At 46.0% G+C, this 21019-nt stretch overlaps 1 protein-coding gene across 1 annotated transcript; it reads right to left on the bottom strand.

Moving 5' to 3' along the window:
• Positions 1 to 2126: 2126 nt before the first annotated feature.
• On the bottom strand, positions 2127 to 20782 carry LOC306933723 (histone H1-like; the record flags this gene model as incomplete). Its single annotated transcript, XM_079516033.1, has 2 exons — positions 2127 to 2253; positions 20211 to 20782. The coding sequence occupies 2 exons, from the start codon at positions 20780 to 20782 to the stop codon at positions 2127 to 2129; spliced, it is 699 nt and encodes a 232-aa protein (XP_079372159.1).
• Between the last annotated feature and the right edge of the window lie 237 nt (positions 20783 to 21019).

Below are 21019 nucleotides of genomic sequence, written 5' to 3'. Positions count from 1 at the left end.
CGGATGTGATTTCACAACTGGCTTTTTTTGTGCAGAGAAAATGACCATGGTTGCTAAGGTCATCCAGTTCACCCGGGTGTGATTTAATTACGTCAGAAATTATTTTGAACATAGCAACCATGCTCATTTTTTTCTGCACACAAAAGCCAGTTGTAGGAGTGGTTTACACCACTCAAAAATAACAGACCGCTGCATCCAATGATTGACCAATCAGAATGAAGCATTCAATCAAGCTGTGCAATAATACTTGTTCCGTTCCGATCGAACAAGCACCCGTGGATGGTCCACCTGTCCTGTGTGCTCTCATTGGCTGTAGCACATCGCTGCTCTCTGCACAACACATGGCATGCTGTATTATTATTTCCAATCGCCAACATGTCAAGATGTATCTAGCATGCCAGCAGGGATGAATCCCGATTCTTCGGGACCCTGAGCCTGAGACCATGCCTCAAACTCCACATCTTGTGCTGTGCAAAAGGGACAGTGTCTGCAACCGTTTTATGGAGGGCCCCCCCTGCCCTGACCTTGGGGCCCCTGTGCCTGACTCTGGGCCTGATGCGCCTGCAGATCCCCAAATGAGTTCAGATATGTCTCTGCGCTCGGGCCTCGGGGAGGCATCTGTGAGCGCTGAGATCATGCTTGGCTCTTGCTCTTTGAACTGTTCACACACACACACACACACACACACACACACACACAGAGCAAAACCTCAGTGAGCATACCCGCTAATCTTACCGGAGCGCTCGGTACAGCAACCTAGTTGGACTCTTTTCTTTTTTTCTCTGAACACTCGGTACCAGTGGCCCGCTTGGCGAGAACAGTCGGTACCAGCGAGGCGGACAGACTAGGCAAAAACGACGGAGGCATGACATCTGAAGCTCGTACTGAGCTTGATTATCCCTCGACTAACCCTGATTTGATCTGGGGCTTTCACTGAAACCCAAAAAGTGGTGAGTGGGTCGAATCGGCACTAAAGTCTCACTCACTGACTCAGTGTACATTTTCTCATTATGTGACATTTGTCCTCTGCATTTATTCATAATATATATTACATTTTACTCCAAGTGGGTACTATTGTTTATTTTTTTACGGCTTTCGCCTTTATTTTATATATTTTATGGAGGGACAGACAGTAGGCTGACAGGAAATGGGGGAGAGAGATGGGGGAGTGACATGCAGTAAAGGCCGTCGGGATCGGGAGTCGAGCCGCGGCACACTGCCAGACTCGGACTACTGGCCAAGGTGCCTGGACCGCTGAGCCACGGCCTGGGCCCAAGTGGTTACTATTAACACAACAACCGGGGAACCATTGAGGATTAAGCGTCTTCCTCAGGGATCGGGCGGTGAACCAGGGACCTTCTGATTCCCAGATCAGACCCATTCAGCTATTGCCACAAGCATAAATTAAGTCAGACTAAAACAGATTAAAACAGAGAAAGAGGAGAAAAGAATAAATCAAATTAAAAACAGACCTTGTCTAAACAGATGCCCTCAGACTGAGCAAAAAGAGGGAGGGAAAAAATGGGTCATTGATTAAAAAGCTGCTAGATATGTGCTCAACCCAGGAAGTGAGTCCCAAATGCAGCTAAAGTATTGGCCCTCAGGACCCTCTCTGCCCCGCCCACAGACCAGATGTGAGGGGGTGAGGAAGGAAAAGTGAATCTCTCCCTCTCTGTCTCTGTGCATTGAAAATGAATGGAGAATTTACGTCATATGTGGACGAGCAAATCGGCTATTTTTGTCCTACACAAACATTAAATTCCTATTGACAATGAATGAACAATATGTACGTCATATGTGGACGAGCAAATCGACATGTTAGGGGTATTCAAATGGAGGCCCCTAGTGGCCCTTGAAACAATTCTTTTTTTTTAAAGAAAAAAAAGATTATTGGAGAGAGCTAATGAAAGTTGCAGGTATGGTGTGTGCGATATGAAGTGTGAGATTATCATAATGATAGTAATCCTTAATCATATTCAGGGCTTTTGGAGAGAAATGAGACAGACACAGTCACTTTAGACTAGAGTATTGCTGGCGTCTGCGTGCGTGAATGGGCTCGTACCAAGAGGCAGGGCTTACAAAGTGCAACCAAGTAAAGGAAAGGTCTGTGACTTGTATGATGGTGATCATCTGACAGGTAGAAGGCCGGGCTCCTGGATTATCGCGCCAGGGAACAGCCGTACCCCCAGCTCCCCCTGAAGGATTGCCCCTATAGCTGCTCTGATGCTATGCGCTTTCTCTGCCTGGATCTTCCTAATACATTGTCAACACAAAGAGAGGATATTAATACTTTCCATAATAGTGCCATAGTGTACACCCAGTTGGAATCAGGACCATGGACCACATGACACATTTAGCCTTCTGTCCTTCAAAAAATAAATCATATTCCCATGAGGCCACAGTAGCCTTGATGCCCCACCCACACTATGCCAGCTGATTGGACCATTTGCCTCTTTCCTCAAGAGTTTTTAGTTGTTGGCCACATGAGCAATTTAAATGAGATGCTTAATATTGAAATTATGACAGGTATCCGATCTCCGACTATTTGCAGGGTCATATCGACCGATACTGTATTACATTATTATATTATATTTGTATTGAACTCATTGCTGACGTTTAAAAATTAAAATGTGCTGGTGAAAGGCCCTCTCCCCACTAACAGCTGACGCTCTTAAAGAGACAAAGCCATTGGCGGTCACATTAATATTGCATCATCAATATCTGTGAAAATAATCAGAATTATTTTGAGATCGGTTCGATACCGATATGGCATTTTTATGGCCGATTTCGATACGCTACCGATTATATCGTGACTGAGCCAAAATTACCTACGTATCACTTTGGGGGTCTTATTGGCACGACAACGTTTGAGAACTACTAACTCTCAATGAGCTCATGTTCTATTTCGTCCCTGCTGACCGCCAGAGGCGGTGCTTAAGCACTGAATACGTCCCTTCGCGCATGCGCCGTCGAGTATTTTATACCAACAATGTCAATTTTGACCCCATGATCAGATGACCCGGAGTCGTCTATATCTTCCGGCAGTCTACAGGGGTTCAGTCCCTAATTTCTTCTCGCTCGCCTGTGAGAACCAAGTTTGCACCGAGCTGCGATGTGTTGCTATGCAATGCAAGATGTAGCCTATGGTGCCTGCCGAGTCGCTGGTAGTTCCGTGACCGCATCGGTCGGAGTAGCGGCTGTTCGCCCTCCAGGAACTGCGACTATGGATTTTGTTTTTACTCCTCTGAGTGGAGTTTATTTGGATTACCGTGGACGCGGCAGCGTCCGATCTCTCTCGCCGGTAATGAAGGCGAACAAAACCTCCCTGGACAAAAGGTACGTTATTGTCTAAAGCGGTGCTATCCCCGCTAAACAGACGTTCAAATTATATGATATATTGCATCATGGCATAACCTCTTGTGAGTAAAGGCTGCGTTCGCGCCACCTCCCTGCTCCGCATACGAGGTTTGTTTGACGGTGAACGCTAACAGACGTTCAAATTATATGATGTATTGTATCATGTCATAACCTCTTGTGAGTAGAGTCTGCGTTCGCGCCGCCTCCCTGCTCCGCATACGAGGTTTGCTCGACTGTGAACGCTAGCGCTTATTATAAGCGACTATAAGATTTGCCGAAGGATAAGAACACTGTCATATTGCCTTCGTTTGATAAACACGCCGCCCGGTACAGGAGCAGCTACCTGCGTCCTCCCAGGGTATTGATGTTGCTACCAGTAGTTTGTAGCTCAATAGTATTAACAGCTATTGGTGTACATAGCTTGTCTGGTTATTAACCCAGCTGGCCCCCAGCAGTGGGCCTCGATACTGATGCTGCTACCAGTATGTCTGGACTCAGCTCAAAGCTCTATTAACAGTTTTTTGTGTGTACAGTGGGTACAACTTTGTTTTTTCCCCACAGGTGCCCCTGGGTACCTCTGGGTACCTCTAGGTCCTATTAGCCCAGCTGGTCCCCAGCACAGGGCATCTGGCGCTGCTGCCAGCGTAGCTCACAGCTGCTACCAGTAGCTTAAAGCTAAAGGCGTTTATTAACAGCTATTCGTGTAGGCTATAGCTTGTCTTGTTGTTAGTAGCCCAGCTGGTCTCCAGCATTGGGTCTCTGACTGGCGCTGCTACCCATAGTTGTAGCCCAAGCGCTTATTATACTATTTATTATAACAGCTATCTGTGTATAGCTTGCCTTACTGTTGGTTGCCCAGCTGGTACAGGGCAGGCAGCGTATGCGCTCCGCTCCTCCAGCATACGGCCTCTAGTTTGATGTTACTTGCTACTAATCGTTTGTTAGCTCAAGCATTTATTAACAGCTATTGGTGTATAGCTTGTTCTGTTTATTAGCTGCAGCTGATACAGGCAGCGTACGCGCTCCCTTCCTTCAGCAGGCGGCCCCTATCGGTGGAGCTATCGGTTGTAGCCTTTTCTCCAAAACTTGTTTGTTGGTTTATTTAACCAAACTTTGGGCTGGTGTAGGCAGCGTTAGTGCTCCCTCCTCCCAGCATGAATGCGTAGTAGTGCCTTGACTAGCGCATTGGAAGTGTCTTTTGTTTCGCTCTGGACTAGCAAACATAAATAATAATGCACTTGTTTGGATAAACGTCATAGTGCTGTGATAAACGTTCGCATAGGAAACACTACAGCTGCTACATAGCAGCGTCCAAGCCTCGACTGAAGGCTACTTTATTATAAGTAAGCCTCAGCTGGGGGTACAGGTAGCGTGCAAGCTCTCCTCCCCCACCGCGACCATGCAGGTCGCACAGTCTAGCTAACAGCAGCGTTTGTGCGCTGTTCCTATGATGCACTTTACATCTGGTTAAATCTCAAAGTGCTACAATGAGCATTTGCATAAAACGTAAATGCATATTCACATGCTGCGGCAGGTATAGCAGCATTCAGTTGTTTGATTAAGTCATTATATGCCGATCTAAGTTAAAGCCTCTGCTGGTACAGGCAGCGTACGCTCCTCCTCCCCCCAGCATATGGCCAACACCTAGCAACCAGTAGCGTCCGCGCCCTGGGCTAGTTGGGACTGGTGTGCACCGGCCGGTCCAGAGGAACCGGTGCCACCACAACAGAGAGCTCCCACTTTTGTACCTCGAAAGCCTCTGCTGGTACAGACGGCGTACGCACTCCCTCCAGCATATGGCCAACACCTAGCAACCAGTAGCGTCCGCGCCCTGGGCTAGTTGGGACTGGTGTGCACTATGCCGATCTAAATTAAAGCCTCTGCTGGTACAGGCAGCGTACACGCTCTCTTCCTCCAGCATATGGCCAACACCTAGCAACCAGTAGCGTCCGCGCCCTGGGCTAGTTGGGACTGGTGTGCACCGGTGTGCACTATGCCGATCTAGATTAAAGCCTCTGCTGGTACAGGCAGCGTACACGCTCCCTTCCTTCAGCATATGGCCAACACCTAGCAACCAGTAGCGTCCGCGCCCTGGGCTAGCTGGTGTGACTGGTGTGCACTGGCCCGTCCAGAGGAACCGGTGCCACCACAATGGAGAGCTCCCACTTTTGTACCTCGTGTGAAGCTCCCCTTCAGCCGTGAGCCGACCTTGGTCCTGCCCCGTGTGCCAGGAGGAAAAGGTCTGACCGCCGGCCACAGCAGATCTGAGAGGACTCAGCTATCTGCGGAGCTGGCCCACATGAGGTCCATGCTCACCTAACATAACACCTAGGCACCTCGGAGGGTTCGAGTGCCTCCCCCTCCGATGCCACAGCTGACTCGAGGACGATGTACTCTCCCCGACAGCTTAAGCTATGCACTTCCATGACTATGAGGAAGATGCAGAAGACGGTGCCTCCCAGGCATCAGAGCCAGCCTCCCACTTCTCAGCTCAGGACCCACTGGCCGAGATGGCTCCATGCGCACCTTCATGCGCATAGCCGTGGAACGCTAATTGTTAGTCATACCACAGTAGGCAGTCGGATCCTCCAAGCGCCTTCTTCAGACGCGGGTCAGCCCTCACCGTCACTGGAGGCATTTGGTGTCATGTCCTCAAAGAGAGGACGGCTGATGTCCATCCTAGCTCTAGCCCATCGCCAAGTCGGGCTTTCACAGTCAAGCCTGACTGAGGAGCCTCTCTTCCTTCAGCATATGGCCAACACCTAGCAACCAGTAGCGTCCGCACCCTGGGCTAGTTGGGACCGGTGTGCACCGGTGTGCACTATGCCGATCTAGATTAAAGCCTCTGCTGGTACAGGCAGCGTACACGCTCCCTTCCTTCAGCATATGGCCAACACCTAGCAACCAGTAGCGTCCGCGCCCTTGGCTAGCTGGTGTGACTGGTGTGCACTGGCCCGTCCAGAGGAACCGGTGCCACCCGCCAAGTCGGGCTTTCACAGTCAAGCCTGACTGAGAAGCCTAGGCCAACTCTCCGTAGTCTCCATGAGGAGCCAGGAGCACTAGGTGGTTCAGCTGTGCTCTCCGGGCTGTGCAGTGCCTTCTGACGCCAGCCCCCCATATCCGGCGGGGTCAAAATGGCCGTTATCAGCAACATGACGAGAGCCCTAGTATCAGACCAGGAGTGATGTGTCCTCCTGCCCAAGGGCGCAACAGAGGCCGTAGATCCTCAGTCACACCAAGGGAAGTCCGATCTACATACTTCCTCGTGACGCAAGACAGACTGTTGTCGACATGTCTTGAACTGATGGGACCCAACAGGGTTATGAAGTTCATGCTCTGCTCTACAGCACTTCCTGCCGTACCTGAGAGGCAAGCACATTCTCATACGTTCGGGCAACACCTCGACCGTGTATCATGTAAGTCATCGGGCGGGGCCACGTTTGCTTGGCCGCCGTAGGTGTCTATGGACCCTCTGACTTGGGCAGCCCCCCCCCCGCCTGATCAGCCTATGGGCAAGTTATCTAAGTGGAGAGCGGGACTACATGGTAGGCTCTCTCCCATCAAAAGCTTCCATGAGGGGAGCGGTACCCCATCCAATGGTGGTGAACACTAATCAGAGGCTACCTCGGCAGAGCGGAGGTGGACCTCCTCACCCTAGAGTCGCTGACTCGCTAACCTCTCTGGTTCTCCCTAACGGAGACATCCAGCCCTCCGGGCCAGGACGCAATGGTCCGATGGTTTCATAGAACCTGAACGCCACAAATGGCTGTCAGCCCGCAGGCCTTCATGCCACATAGCCAGTATGAACAGAACGACCTGCATCGTTCCGACACATGGCCCTAAGTAGGCCACCGCCCACAGGGCACTATCCTTTTAAATGCGCACTGGCCAGAGGCACTGCATATGCCTTGCCACTGCCTCTCTGATACGACCAGCGCTTCAGAGAGTTCTTTAGGAGGGTCACACCATACTTCTGGTTGCCCCCCTCCAGCCAAGAAGTACTTGGTTTCCTCTGCTGAACAGACCCAGTCGGAGGACGCCATGGCGTCTCCTCGACAGAGGTCTCCTCAACTGGGAGGCGGTCGGATATGGCATTCAAATGCTCGACGCCCCCAACTGTGTGTTTGACCGCTGGCAGCCCTGAACCGCTGCCGAGCAGCTGTGTGGAACCAGCCAGGCATGCCACCCTGAATTCAAAGGTGCCATGACATCCATCAGACTACGGTACGATAACCGATGGAATCTATTTCCAACTGACGTGAGGGTCAGAGCAAAGACCTAGTGCGCTGCTCTGCCTACCTTTCTGGAGTTCCGCAGTCCCTCCTAGACGAGGGCCGATCTCCTACTCTAAAAGCATAAGTAGGGGAGATATCATGTCGATATGCTAGAATCAATATCGCACAGCCACAGTGGGGGCACGCCCCGTTTGTCAGTGACTTGCGTCTGGAGCAAAGCTCAGACGGCCTGAGTGTCTCTGTGGCCGAACACAGTGTTCCTCCTGAGGGTGCTGTCACATACACACCTCAACCAGCCTATACGGCTAGCACAGTCTTGCCCTCCACCAGGAGAGTGGATTGACAAGCGGGAACTATTGCGCCCAATGTGGGCCCTGAGAGCCGCTTGTTAGACCTGCCGCATGCATTCGGCGGTCAGAATAGCTGTTCTGTTGTGACGATGGCCCTTTCAAAGGTGGCGCTCTCTCCAGACAGCGCCCGCCCCACACTATTGTGGATGCCATTAACCACGCTTATGGGGCGAGTAACCGTACCCTACCATTTGGCGTGAGGTGCCACTCTAACGGGAGCGTCCCCACATCATGGGCTGCCCCGAGGGAAGTACCCCTGGAATATATCTGCCGCTGCCTCATGGGCATCACAGCGAGTTTTCTATGTTCCACTGGGTGAGTGTTGCCACTCCCCACCCGCTGGACGTGGTCCTCTTACGAGAGTCCTCCGATTCTACTCCTTATGGCTTGGGATCAGGATTCCTCGTGACTTTGCTGGTATAAGTCATTCAGTGCTTAAGCACCGCCTCTGGCGGTCCAACTCTCACAGACTGATGCTGAACGCTCTGAAGGGGCTGGACTTAAACACCACATGAGAACCATGTAGAGTCAACACACAAAGGCCCTCTTCTCTCTTGTGCCACTTGTGTTTTCTCCTCGATTAAAACAAGTTATAACAAACTACTGTGTATATTATTTAATGCGACAAAGAGCTGACACACATGTGCCTTTCTATCATGAATGTATATCTAAGATGAAAGCAGTGCACTCCTTTTTAGTAATAACCTCAAAACATCACCTGTCTAGAGTCAGATCAAAGTGTTGCCTTTGTCATTTTTCTTCTAAAATATTGTAAACTATGTTCTAATAACAACAATACTCACAATCAATTTAGTAGACATTCCTGGTGACGTGATACCATAAACTATGATTTTGTTATGTCATCCGTTTTGCTATAAATATAATGTTTTCTGAACGCAGTAAACACACTCCTGTTCAAGGAAAGCATGATGGTGGAGTTGATCCCAACTTCCAATGACAGAATGCCAGCTGTTGGAAAACTTGGTTAATTTTAATTTGGACAAATAACTCACTGTGATCAGAAAACTAAGAGTGTTTAAATCTTCTATAAACTGTATGTATATTTGATTATGGAGACACTTCTCAGGTAGGCCTAGATACTTCTAGCCTGGTTAATAAACCAGACCGAATCAGCCGTTGGCAAAAAAAGAAAAGCCTGCCAGTGTTGTGTGATATTAGTCTGGCTTATTAGCCAGGCTAAGATACTTCATTATGTGCCATGCTGCAAAGCAAATGTACTCATTGTACTCTGTATAAAATACAAATATATATAGGCATACTTCTTCCCTAGTGCCATTTCACACATTTCCATTACAATTACAATTACAATGTATGCGTTTAGCAGACACTCTTAATCCAGAGCGATTTACATTAAATTTACAAAAAGCATGGCAATACATCACATACATAGAAAGGGGAGGCATTGTTTCATTGTATTGAACTCAACAAGATGCTTCACACCAAAACCAGCAGTTGTTCACACTTCATCGTCCTGGAATGGGTGCGGAATGAGACTCTTCTGTACCAAGCAAGTCTAGAGTTTTGGTTTAAATCTAATCTACATGTCTAGTATCAGTGGCTTCTCAAAGCGCGTGGGGGTTGAGGACGCTGTCATTGTACAGCTGCACAACTCCTGAATCCAGTCACCAGGAGTTAATCTGCAATAAAATGTAGTCCAATCTCCCATTTGATGCCCCGTACTGAGTTCAAAGGTTATCTAAAGTCCAATAAACATAACTCATGGGACCTTAAAGAAATTAAATTTTTTAATGATTACCACCGGGATACATATCCCAAAACGAATGGGTCAGCGTGATATGAACAAATGAGTGTGTGTGTGTGTGTGTGTGTGTGTGTGTGTGTGTGTGTGTGTGTGTGTGTGTGTGTGTGTGTGTGTGTGTGTGTGTGTGTGTGTGTGTGTGCGTGCGTGCGTGTATGCATTGATGTAGGCCTATGTATGTGTAAAAGGACCCCCCCTAAAATGAGAAGCTGCATCTCAAGGGCTAACCTCTGTGTGTGTGGACGCTGCACACAGAAAAAAGAAACAACAAGCAATGCTTGATAAATGCATTTTATATATGTGATGTATCCCCATGCTTTTTGTTCTTGCCTAATGTAAATCGCTCTGGATTAAATGTCTGCTAAATTGTTGTAAATTGCACAGCAGAATTAGGGCGATACCCACTCATTAATACCCACTCATCAAAATAATGAAGAGAGCGATTACATTTCAGGACCGCCTAAAATAAAGGTGGTCAATCATAGAGAAAACCTACAGGGATGCCCCCTATGTCAGATGGTCCAGGGACTATATGCCAGGCGGTAAACCCATTGGATTTAACCAGATTATAAGAAAACAAAAAGAAAGCTATACCTGACCCTTGATACAATAATAATCAATGTGTTGCGTGCCCTGGCCGTGATAATAAAGTACAAATAAAAACGAGATGATCACCTTTAGACGGTAAACATATATGCCCGCCCCTATCCAACCAATCTATAAGTCTACATAAAGTGCTATCTAAGGGGGTAGTGTAAGTGCTACGGGCCATGATGGAGTCTGAAAAGGTGGGTTTTCAGACTATAGCGGAATATTGGGAGTGAGGCTGCAGTTCTGATTGTAATGGGAAGTGCATTCCATAGTTTTGGAACACCATTGCTTGATGTTCTGTGTAAAGCACATTTAATTGACTTGTTGAAATAAAATGGCTTTGCCTTTCATAGTAGCGTGCCCCCCCTCATTGTGTTATTTAGAACAAAAGGAGTCATGCAGAACATTGGGCCACACAACTAATAGTCTTCACGCAATGTCACCCAACACAAGACATTTTGTAAGATGTGTTTATCACTCTTCTACAGTATATAGAAAAACACCAACCTGGGTGTGCTTTTCATTAAAAGCAAATGGCCCATTGATTGATGGCTTCACAAATATTGATGTCAATATTTATTAGGGGTGGGGGGGATTTGCAAAATGTTCTAACTGAATGTATTGATTTGATTACGTGAGTAACTTTGATGTATTAATCTGATGACATGTATTCATTATCTGATGTAATGTAATGCCATGCATTGAATATTGTGTTGTACTGTTTTGGATCAGAGCAATGAGAGCATCATAGATAGGTCAGCAGCAGAAATTATGTTTGCAATACATAATATTAGCAATGAATATTTTAGAAAGGGTCCATATTTTTGCTCGTAAGGCAAAAAAAATGTATACGAAAATGTATTAATATAAAGCCATAAGCTTCCAGTGCCAACATGTGACCATGACGTAAAAAGTGAGGATAGTATACTCTTATAAAATAATGTGGTCGGCTCTTAAAAGAGCCTTTTGTGGGTATAAAGATGGAGCAGGCAGTTTACTTCTTTTTGCATTGTATGTACCCTAACCCTATGATGACTGATTATTATCAGAGCTTTCACGTTTTGATTTAACCAAAAACTAACAGACCTTTGAATAAAACTAATTCAATATCGAAAATGTATATGGAGAAACACGGTCCTCGTCCATTTTTTTCAGCAGGTAATCGATCCGCTCCGGGCCGGCCATCTCCTCTGGACACACATACCACCCGACGGCGCGCTTTGAGCCGGGCGGGGAGAGCTGTTTCTCTGGAGAGAAACAGTGCAGTTTGTCATCACGGTCCAGGATGGAACCGGGCCGCTCTGTGGAGACACGTTCCACGGGGAGACGCGGGCAGAGAGGAGACTCCACGACCACCACACCGGTCAGGCCGGTCATCTCCCGCACCAGGCGCTGGAAGAGCAGCTTGCGGATAAGCAGGATCTCCCTCAGAGCCACTGTACCTGGACGGTAACGGTGAGGTTTCTTCACTCCACCGGTTGCCGGCGCGCTCTTACGAGCTGCCTTGGTGGCGAGCTGTTTCCTGGGCGCTTTGCCGCCGGTGGACATACGAGCGGTCTGCTTCTTAGTTCTTGCCATTGTATCTTGTCTTGTTCTCTTCCAAAGAAGTTGAGAATAGAATGCTTATTGCAGCCGCAAACTTCTGCTTTTATTTGCGCTTCTGAGACGCCGTTGTTCTCTGATTGGTCAGTGGTGAGTCCAGGCGATACCCACTCATTAATACCCACTCATCAAAATAATGAAGAGAGCGATTACATTTCAGGACCGCCTAAAATAAAGGTGGTCAATCATAGAGAAAACCTACAGGGATGCCCCCTATGTCAGCTGGTCCAGGGACTATATGCCAGGCGGTAAACCCATTGGATTTAACCAGATTATAAGAAAACAAAAAGAAAGCTATACCTGACGACAGGAAAGAGACTACCAAAAAACATAGCTAAATGGAATGCTATCTATCACTAAAAAGATAATATACATGGCTGAATACCTGAGCACGGTAAAATGACCCAAAATGTAGGAAGTGTGTATGTGTGTGTGTGTGTGTGTGTGTGTGTGTGTGTGTGTGTGTGTGTGTGTGTGTGTGTGTGTGTGTGTGTGTGTGTGTGTGCACATGCATGAGAACAACTACAGAGAGTGCTTTAACACCAAGCAACAGTGCAAGACTAAGAACTTTGTTTCCTATGGTGATCCAGCCTAGGAAATACCCACAGACTGGTTGTCAGAGGGTTTCGACAACTTGGGATGCTCGCCCAAAGACAAGGCATGCAAGGCTGGCAAAGTGTGTCATCTCTGCTGCCCTTTATATCATGAGGACATATCCATGAGTTTGTGAATGTAACCTTTACGGCACCTAAAATATTTGTGTTCCTGTATGCTTTCCGTGTGTGGACATACATAAATTGTTACGTTAAACTGTGTGTGCGTGTGCGCGTGTGTGTGTGTGTGTGTGTGTGTGTGTGTGTGTGTGTGTGTGTGTGTGTGTGTGTGTGTGTGTGTGTGTGTGTGTGTGTGTGTGTTAGAGAGAGAGGGGGAGGGGGAGTGGGAATGTCTCTCTCTCTCTCTCTCTCTCTCTCTCTCTCTCTCTCTCTCTCTCTCTCTCTCTCTCAAAAATAACGAGCGACCCTTGATACAATAATAATCAATGTGTTGCGTGCCCTGGCCGTGATAATAAAGTACAAATAAAAACGAGATGATCACCTTTAGACGGTAAACATATATGCCCGCCCCTATCCAACCAATCTATAAGTCTACATAAAGTGCTATCTAAGGGGGTAGTGTAAGTGCTACGGGCCATGATGGAGTCTGAAAAGGTGGGTTTTCAGACTATAGCGGAATATTGGGAGTGAGGCTGCAGTTCTGATTGTAATGGGAAGTGCATTCCATAGTTTTGGAACACCATTGCTTGATGTTCTGTGTAAAGCACATTTAATTGACTTGTTGAAATAAAATGGCTTTGCCTTTCATAGTAGCGTGCCCCCCCTCATAGTGTTATTTAGAACAAAAGGAGTCATGCAGAACATTGGGCCACACAACTAATAGTCTTCACGCAATGTCACCCAACACAAGACATTTTGTAAGATGTGTTTATCACTCTTCTACAGTATATAGAAAAACACCAACCTGGGTGTACATGCTTTTCATTAAAAGCAAATGGCCCATTGATTGATGGCTTCAAAAATATTGATGTCAATATGTATTAGGGGTGGGGGGGATTTGCAAAATGTTCTAACTGAATGTATTGATTTGATTACGTGACTAATAAAATGGCTTTGCCTTTCATAGCGTGCCCCCCCTCATAGTGTTATTTAGAACAAAAGGAGTCATAAGGCAAAAAAAATGTATACGAAAATGTATTAATATAAAGCCATAAGCTTCCAGTGCCAACATGTGACCATGACGTAAAAAGTGAGGATAGTATACTCTTATAAAATAATGTGGTCGGCTCTTAAAAGAGCCTTTTGTGGGTATAAAGATGGAGCAGGCAGTTTACTTCTTTTTGGGAGCGGCCTTCTTTGCTGCCTTAAGTTTGGCAACCTTCTTGGCTGGAGCTTGGACTTATATCGTGTTATGTAGACAACACTAGATTCGAATTGCATTGTATGTACCCTAACCCTATGATGACTGATTATTATCAGAGCTTTCACGTTTTGATTTAACCAAAAACGAACAGACCTTTGAATAAAACTAAAACAATATCGAAAATGTATATGGAGAAACACGGTCCTCGTCCATTTTTTTCAGCAGGTAATCGATCCGCTCCGGGCCGGGCATCTCCTCTGGACACACATACCACCCGACGGCGCGCTTTGAGCCGGGCGGGGAGAGCTGTTTCTCTGGAGAGAAACAGTGCAGTTTGTCATCACGGTCCAGGATGGAACCGGGCCGCTCTGTGGAGACACGTTCCACGGGGAGACGCGGGCAGAGAGGAGACTCCACGGTCACCACACCACCACACCGGTCAGGCCCGGCAGACGACTTGAAGAAGTCCATGGCCATCTTATGCACGTGCTTGCTGCGCTGCACCTGGACCAGGGTGCCTTTAGCGACCAGGCTCTTGACGGCGATCTTAACGCGGGACTTGTTCTTCTCAACATCGTAGCCGCCGGCAGCCAGAGCCTTCTTGACCGCAGCCAGGGACACACCGCTCCGCTCCTTGGAGGCGGACACGGCCTTGACGACCAGCTCAGCGACGCTGGGGCCGGTGTTCTTGGGTCGGGGTGGTGCCTTCTTCTTGGCGGCCTTGGCCGGTGACGGAGCTGGTGCTGGTGCGACTTCTGCCATTATTGTCTCGGATAGTAGATTGCTGTTCCTTCTCTCAAGTAAACTCTCACAGACTGATGCTGAACGCTCTGAAGGGGCTGGACTTAAACACCACATGAGAACCATGTAGAGTCAACACACAAAGGCCCTCTTCTCTCTTGTGCCACTTGTGTTTTCTCCTCGATTAAAACAAGTTATAACAAACTACTGTGTATATTATTTAATGCGACAAAGAGCTGACCAGTTAACACACATGTGCCTTTCTATCATGAATGTATATCTAAGATGAAAGCAGTGCACTCCTTTTTAGTAATAACCTCAAAACATCACCTGTCTAGAGTCAGATCAAAGTGTTGCCTTTGTCATTTTTCTTCTAAAATATTGTAAACTATGTTCTAATAACAACAATACTCACAATCAATTTAGTAGACATTCCTGGTGACGTGATACCATAAACTATGATTTTGTTATGTCATCCGTTTTGCTATAAATATAATGTTTTCTGAACGCAGTAAACACACTCCTGTTCAAGGAAAGCATGATGGTGGAGTTGATCCCAACTTCCAATGACAGAATGCCAGCTGTTGGAAAACTTGGTTAATTCTAATAACAAATAACTCACTGTGATCAGAAAACTAAGAGTGTTTAAATCTTCTATAAACTGTATGTATATTTGATTATGGAGACACTTCTCAGGTAGGCCTAGATACTTCTAGCCTGGTTAATAAACCAGACCGAATCAGCCGTTGGCAAAAAAAGAAAAGCCTGCCAGTGTTGTGTGATATTAGTCTGGCTTCATTATGTGCCATGCTGCAAAGCAAATGTACTCATTGTACTCTGCATAAAATACAAATATATATAGGCATACTTCTTCCCTAGTGCCATTTCACACATTTCCATTACAATTACAATTACAATGTATGCGTTTAGCAGACACTCTTAATCCAGAGCGATTTACATTAAATTTACAAAAAGCATGGCAATACATCACATACATAGAAAGGGGAGGCATTGTTTCATTGTATTGAACTCAACAAGATGCTTCACACCAAAACCAGCAGTTGTTCACACTTCATCGTCCTGGAATGGGTGCGGAATGAGACTCTTCTGTACCAAGCAAGTCTAGAGTTTTGGTTTAAATCTAATCTACATGTCTAGTATCAGTGGCTTCTCAAAGCGCAGGTTGAGCATGTTTTACTAGGGGAGGGGATCAGAATTTATTGTAAGAATTGTTATCAGAGTAATAAATACACAAGCGTTTACAGGACATTGCAGAAAACATAGCAGGACGCTGTTATTGTACAGCTGCACAACTCCTGAATCCAGTCACCAGGAGTTAATCTGCAATAAAATGTAGTCCAATCTCCCATTTGATGCCCCGTACTGAGTTCAAATGTTATCTAAAGTCCAATAAACATAACTCATGGGACCTTAAAGAAATTTATTTTTTTAATGATTACCACCGGGATACATATCCCAAAACGAATGGGTCAGCGTGATATGAACAAATGAGTGTGTGTGTGTGTGTGTGTGTGTGTGTGTGTGTGTGTGTGTGTGTGTGTGTGTGTGTGTGTGTGTGTGTGTGTGTGTGTGTGTGTGTGTGTGCGTGTATGCATTGATGTAGGCCTATGTATGTGTAAAAGGACCCCCCCTAAAATGAGAAGCTGCATCTCAAGGGCTAACCTCTGTGTGTGTGGACGCTGCACACAGAATGAAAAACAACAAGCAATGCTTGATAAATGCATTTTATATATGTGATGTATCCCAATGCTTTTAGTTCTTGCCTAATGTAAATCGCTCTGGATTAAATGTCTGCTAAATGTCTAAATTGTTGTAAATTGCACAGCAGAATTAGGGCGATACCCACTCATTAATACCCACTCATCAAAATAATGAAGAGAGCGATTACATTTCAGGACCGCCTAAAATAAAGGTGGTCAATCATAGAGAAAACCTACAGGGATGCCCCCTATGTCAGCTGGTCCAGGGACTATATGCCAGGCGGTAAACCCATTGGATTTAACCAGATTATAAGAAAACAAAAAGAAAGCTATACCTGACGACAGGAAAGAGACTACCAAAAAACATAGCTAAATGGAATGCTATCTATCACTAAAAAGATAATATACATGGCTGAATACCTGAGCACGGTAAAATGACCCAAAATGTAGGAAGTGTGTATGTGTGTGTGTGTGTGTGTGTGTGTGTGTGTGTGTGTGTGTGTGTGTGTGTGTGCACATGCATGAGAACAACTACAGAGAGTGCTTTAACACCAAGCAACAGTGCAAGACTAAGAACCAATCTATAAGTCTACATAAAGTGCTATCTAAGGGGGTAGTGTAAGTGCTACGGGCCATGATGGAGTCTGAAAAGGTGGGTTTTCAGACTATAGCGGAATATTGGGAGTGAGGCTGCAGTTCTGATTGTAATGGGAAGTGCATTCCATAGTTTTGGAACACCATTGCTTGATGTTCTGTGTAAAGCACATTTAATTGACTTGTTGAAATAAAATGGCTTTGCCTTTCATAGTAGCGTGCCCCCCCTCATAGTGTTATTTAGAACAAAAGGAGTCATGCAGAACATTGGGCCACACAACTAATAGTCTTCACGCAATGTCACCCAACACAAGACATTTTGTAAGATGTGTTTATCACTCTTCTACAGTATATAGAAAAACACCAACCTGGGTGTGCTTTTCATTAAAAGCAAATGGCCCATTGATTGATGGCTTCACAAATATTGATGTCAATATTTATTAGGGGTGGGGGGGATTTGCAAAATGTTCTAACTGAATGTATTGATTTGATTACGTGAGTAACTTTGATGTATTAATCTGATGACATGTATTCATTATCTGATGTAATGTAATGCCATGCATTGAATATTGTGTTGTACTGTTTTGGATCAGAGCAATGAGAGCATCATAGATAGGTCAGCAGCAGAAATTATGTTTGCAATACATAATATTAGCAATGAATATTTTAGAAAGGGTCCATATTTTTGCTCGTAAGGCAAAAAAAATGTATACGAAAATGTATTAATATAAAGCCATAAGCTTCCAGTGCCAACATGTGACCATGACGTAAAAAGTGAGGATAGTATACTCTTATAAAATAATGTGGTCGGCTCTTAAAAGAGCCTTTTGTGGGTATAAAGATGGAGCAGGCAGTTTACTTCTTTTTGCATTGTATGTACCCTAACCCTATGATGACTGATTATTATCAGAGCTTTCACGTTTTGATTTAACCAAAAACTAACAGACCTTTGAATAAAACTAATTCAATATCGAAAATGTATATGGAGAAACACGGTCCTCGTCCATTTTTTTCAGCAGGTAATCGATCCGCTCCGGGCCGGGCATCTCCTCTGGACACACATACCACCCGACGGCGCGCTTTGAGCCGGGCGGGGAGAGCTGTTTCTCTGGAGAGAAACAGTGCAGTTTGTCATCACGGTCCAGGATGGAACCGGGCCGCTCTGTGGAGACACGTTCCACGGGGAGACGCGGGCAGAGAGGAGACTCCACGACCACCACACCGGTCAGGCCGGTCATCTCCCGCACCAGGCGCTGGAAGAGCAGCTTGCGGATAAGCAGGATCTCCCTCAGAGCCACTGTACCTGGACGGTAACGGTGAGGTTTCTTCACTCCACCGGTTGCCGGCGCACTCTTACGAGCTGCCTTGGTGGCGAGCTGTTTCCTGGGCGCTTTGCCGCCGGTGGACATACGAGCGGTCTGCTTCTTAGTTCTTGCCATTGTATCTTGTCTTGTTCTCTTCCAAAGAAGTTGAGAATAGAATGCTTATTGCAGCCGCAAACTTCTGCTTTTATTTGCGCTTCTGAGACGCCGTTGTTCTCTGATTGGTCAGTGGTGAGTCCAGGCGATACCCACTCATTAATACCCACTCATCAAAATAATGAAGAGAGCGATTACATTTCAGGACCGCCTAAAATAAAGGTGGTCAATCATAGAGAAAACCTACAGGGATGCCCCCTATGTCAGCTGGTCCAGGGACTATATGCCAGGCGGTAAACCCATTGGATTTAACCAGATTATAAGAAAACAAAAAGAAAGCTATACCTGACGACTGGAAAGAGACTACCAAAAAACATAGCTAAATGGAATGCTATCTATCACTAAAAAGATAATATACATGGCTGAATACCTGAGCACGGTTTGTGTTCCTGTATGCTTTCCGTGTGTGGACATACATAAATTGTTACGTTAAACTGTGTGTGCGTGTGTGTGTGTGTGTGTGTGTGTGTGTGTGTGTGTGTGTGTGTGTGTGTGTGTGTGTGTGTGTGTGTGTGTGTGTGTTAGAGAGAGAGGGGGGGGGAGTGGGAATGTCTCTCTCTCTCTCTCTCTCTCTCTCTCTCTCTCTCTCTCTCTCTCTCTCTCTCTCTCTCAAAAATAACGAGCGACCCTTGATACAATAATAATCAATGTGTTGCGTGCCCTGGCCGTGATAATAAAGTACAAATAAAAACGAGATGATCACCTTTAGACGGTAAACATATATGCCCGCCCCTATCCAACCAATCTATAAGTCTACATAAAGTGCTATCTAAGGGGGTAGTGTAAGTGCTACGGGCCATGATGGAGTCTGAAAAGGTGGGTTTTCAGACTATAGCGGAATATTGGGAGTGAGGCTGCAGTTCTGATTGTAATGGGAAGTGCATTCCATAGTTTTGGAACACCATTGCTTGATGTTCTGTGTAAAGCACATTTAATTGACTTGTTGAAATAAAATGGCTTTGCCTTTCATAGTAGCGTGCCCCCCCTCATAGTGTTATTTAGAACAAAAGGAGTCATGCAGAACATTGGGCCACACAACTAATAGTCTTCACGCAATGTCACCCAACACAAGACATTTTGTAAGATGTGTTTATCACTCTTCTACAGTATATAGAAAAACACCAACCTGGGTGTACATGCTTTTCATTAAAAGCAAATGGCCCATTGATTGATGGCTTCAAAAATATTGATGTCAATATGTATTAGGGGTGGGGGGGATTTGCAAAATGTTCTAACTGAATGTATTGATTTGATTACGTGACTAATAAAATGGCTTTGCCTTTCATAGCGTGCCCCCTAGTGTTATTTAGAACAAAAGGAGTCATAAGGCAAAAAAAATGTATACGAAAATGTATTAATATAAAGCCATAAGCTTCCAGTGCCAACATGTGACCATGACGTAAAAAGTGAGGATAGTATACTCTTATAAAATAATGTGGTCGGCTCTTAAAAGAGCCTTTTGTGGGTATAAAGATGGAGCAGGCAGTTTACTTCTTTTTGGGAGCGGCCTTCTTTGCTGCCTTGGGTTTGGCAACCTTCTTGGCTGGAGCTTGGACTTATATCGTGTTATGTAGACAACACTAGATTCGAATTGCATTGTATGTACCCTAACCCTATGATGACTGATTATTATCAGAGCTTTCACGTTTTGATTTAACCAAAAACGAACAGACCTTTGAATAAAACTAAAACAATATCGAAAATGTATATGGAGAAACACGGTCCTCGTCCATTCCACTGTTACGTACGCATTTACTACTTTCTATGTATGTGATGTATTGCCATGCTTTTTGTAAATTTAATGTAAATCGCTCGCTCTGTACATTTGCTTTGCAGCATGGCACATAATGAAGTATCTTAGCCTGGCTAAGAAGCCTGCTGCTGCGGGCTTCTTAGCCACTTTCTTGGGGCTCTTGGCGGCCTTCTTCGGGCTTTTAGCTGCTACTTTCTTGGCGGCAGGCTTCTTGGCTTTCTTGGGTGATTTCTTGGCGGCTGCGGGCTTCTTTGCTGCCACCTTCTTGGGCTTCTTAGCTGCTGCGGGTTTCTTGACTGAAGCAGGCTTCTTTGCTTTAACTGCTTTCTTAGCAATAGGTTTCTTTACCTTCACCGCTTCTGCCTTGTTCATCTTGAAAGAGCCAGAAGCCCCGGTGCCTTTGAGCTGGACCAGGGTGCCTTTAGCGACCAGGCTCTTGACGGCGATCTTAACGCGGGACTTGTTCTTCTCAACATCGTAGCCGCCGGCAGCCAGAGCCTTCTTGACCGCAGCCAGGGACACACCGCTCCGCTCCTTGGAGGCGGACACGGCCTTGACGACCAGCTCAGCGACGCTGGGGCCGGTGTTCTTGGGTCGGGGTGGTGCCTTCTTCTTGGCGGCCTTGGCCAGTGACGGAGCTGGTGCTGGTGCGACTTCTGCCATTATTGTCTCGGATAGTAGATTGCTGTTCCTTCTCTCAAGTAAACTCTCACAGACTGATGCTGAACGCTCTGAAGGGGCTGGACTTAAACACCACATGAGAACCATGTAGAGTCAACACACAAAGGCCCTCTTCTCTCTTGTGCCACTTGTGTTTTCTCCTCGATTAAAACAAGTTATAACAAACTACTGTGTATATTATTTAATGCGACAAAGAGCTGACACACATGTGCCTTTCTA

The sequence above is a fragment of the Electrona antarctica genome, assembly GCF_951216825.1.
Source record: "Electrona antarctica genome assembly, chromosome: 2".
Classification (NCBI taxonomy): Eukaryota; Metazoa; Chordata; class Actinopteri; order Myctophiformes; family Myctophidae; genus Electrona; species Electrona antarctica.
The sequence above is the reverse complement of the archived record's forward strand: the minus strand, read 5'-3'. Positions and strand labels throughout refer to the sequence as shown.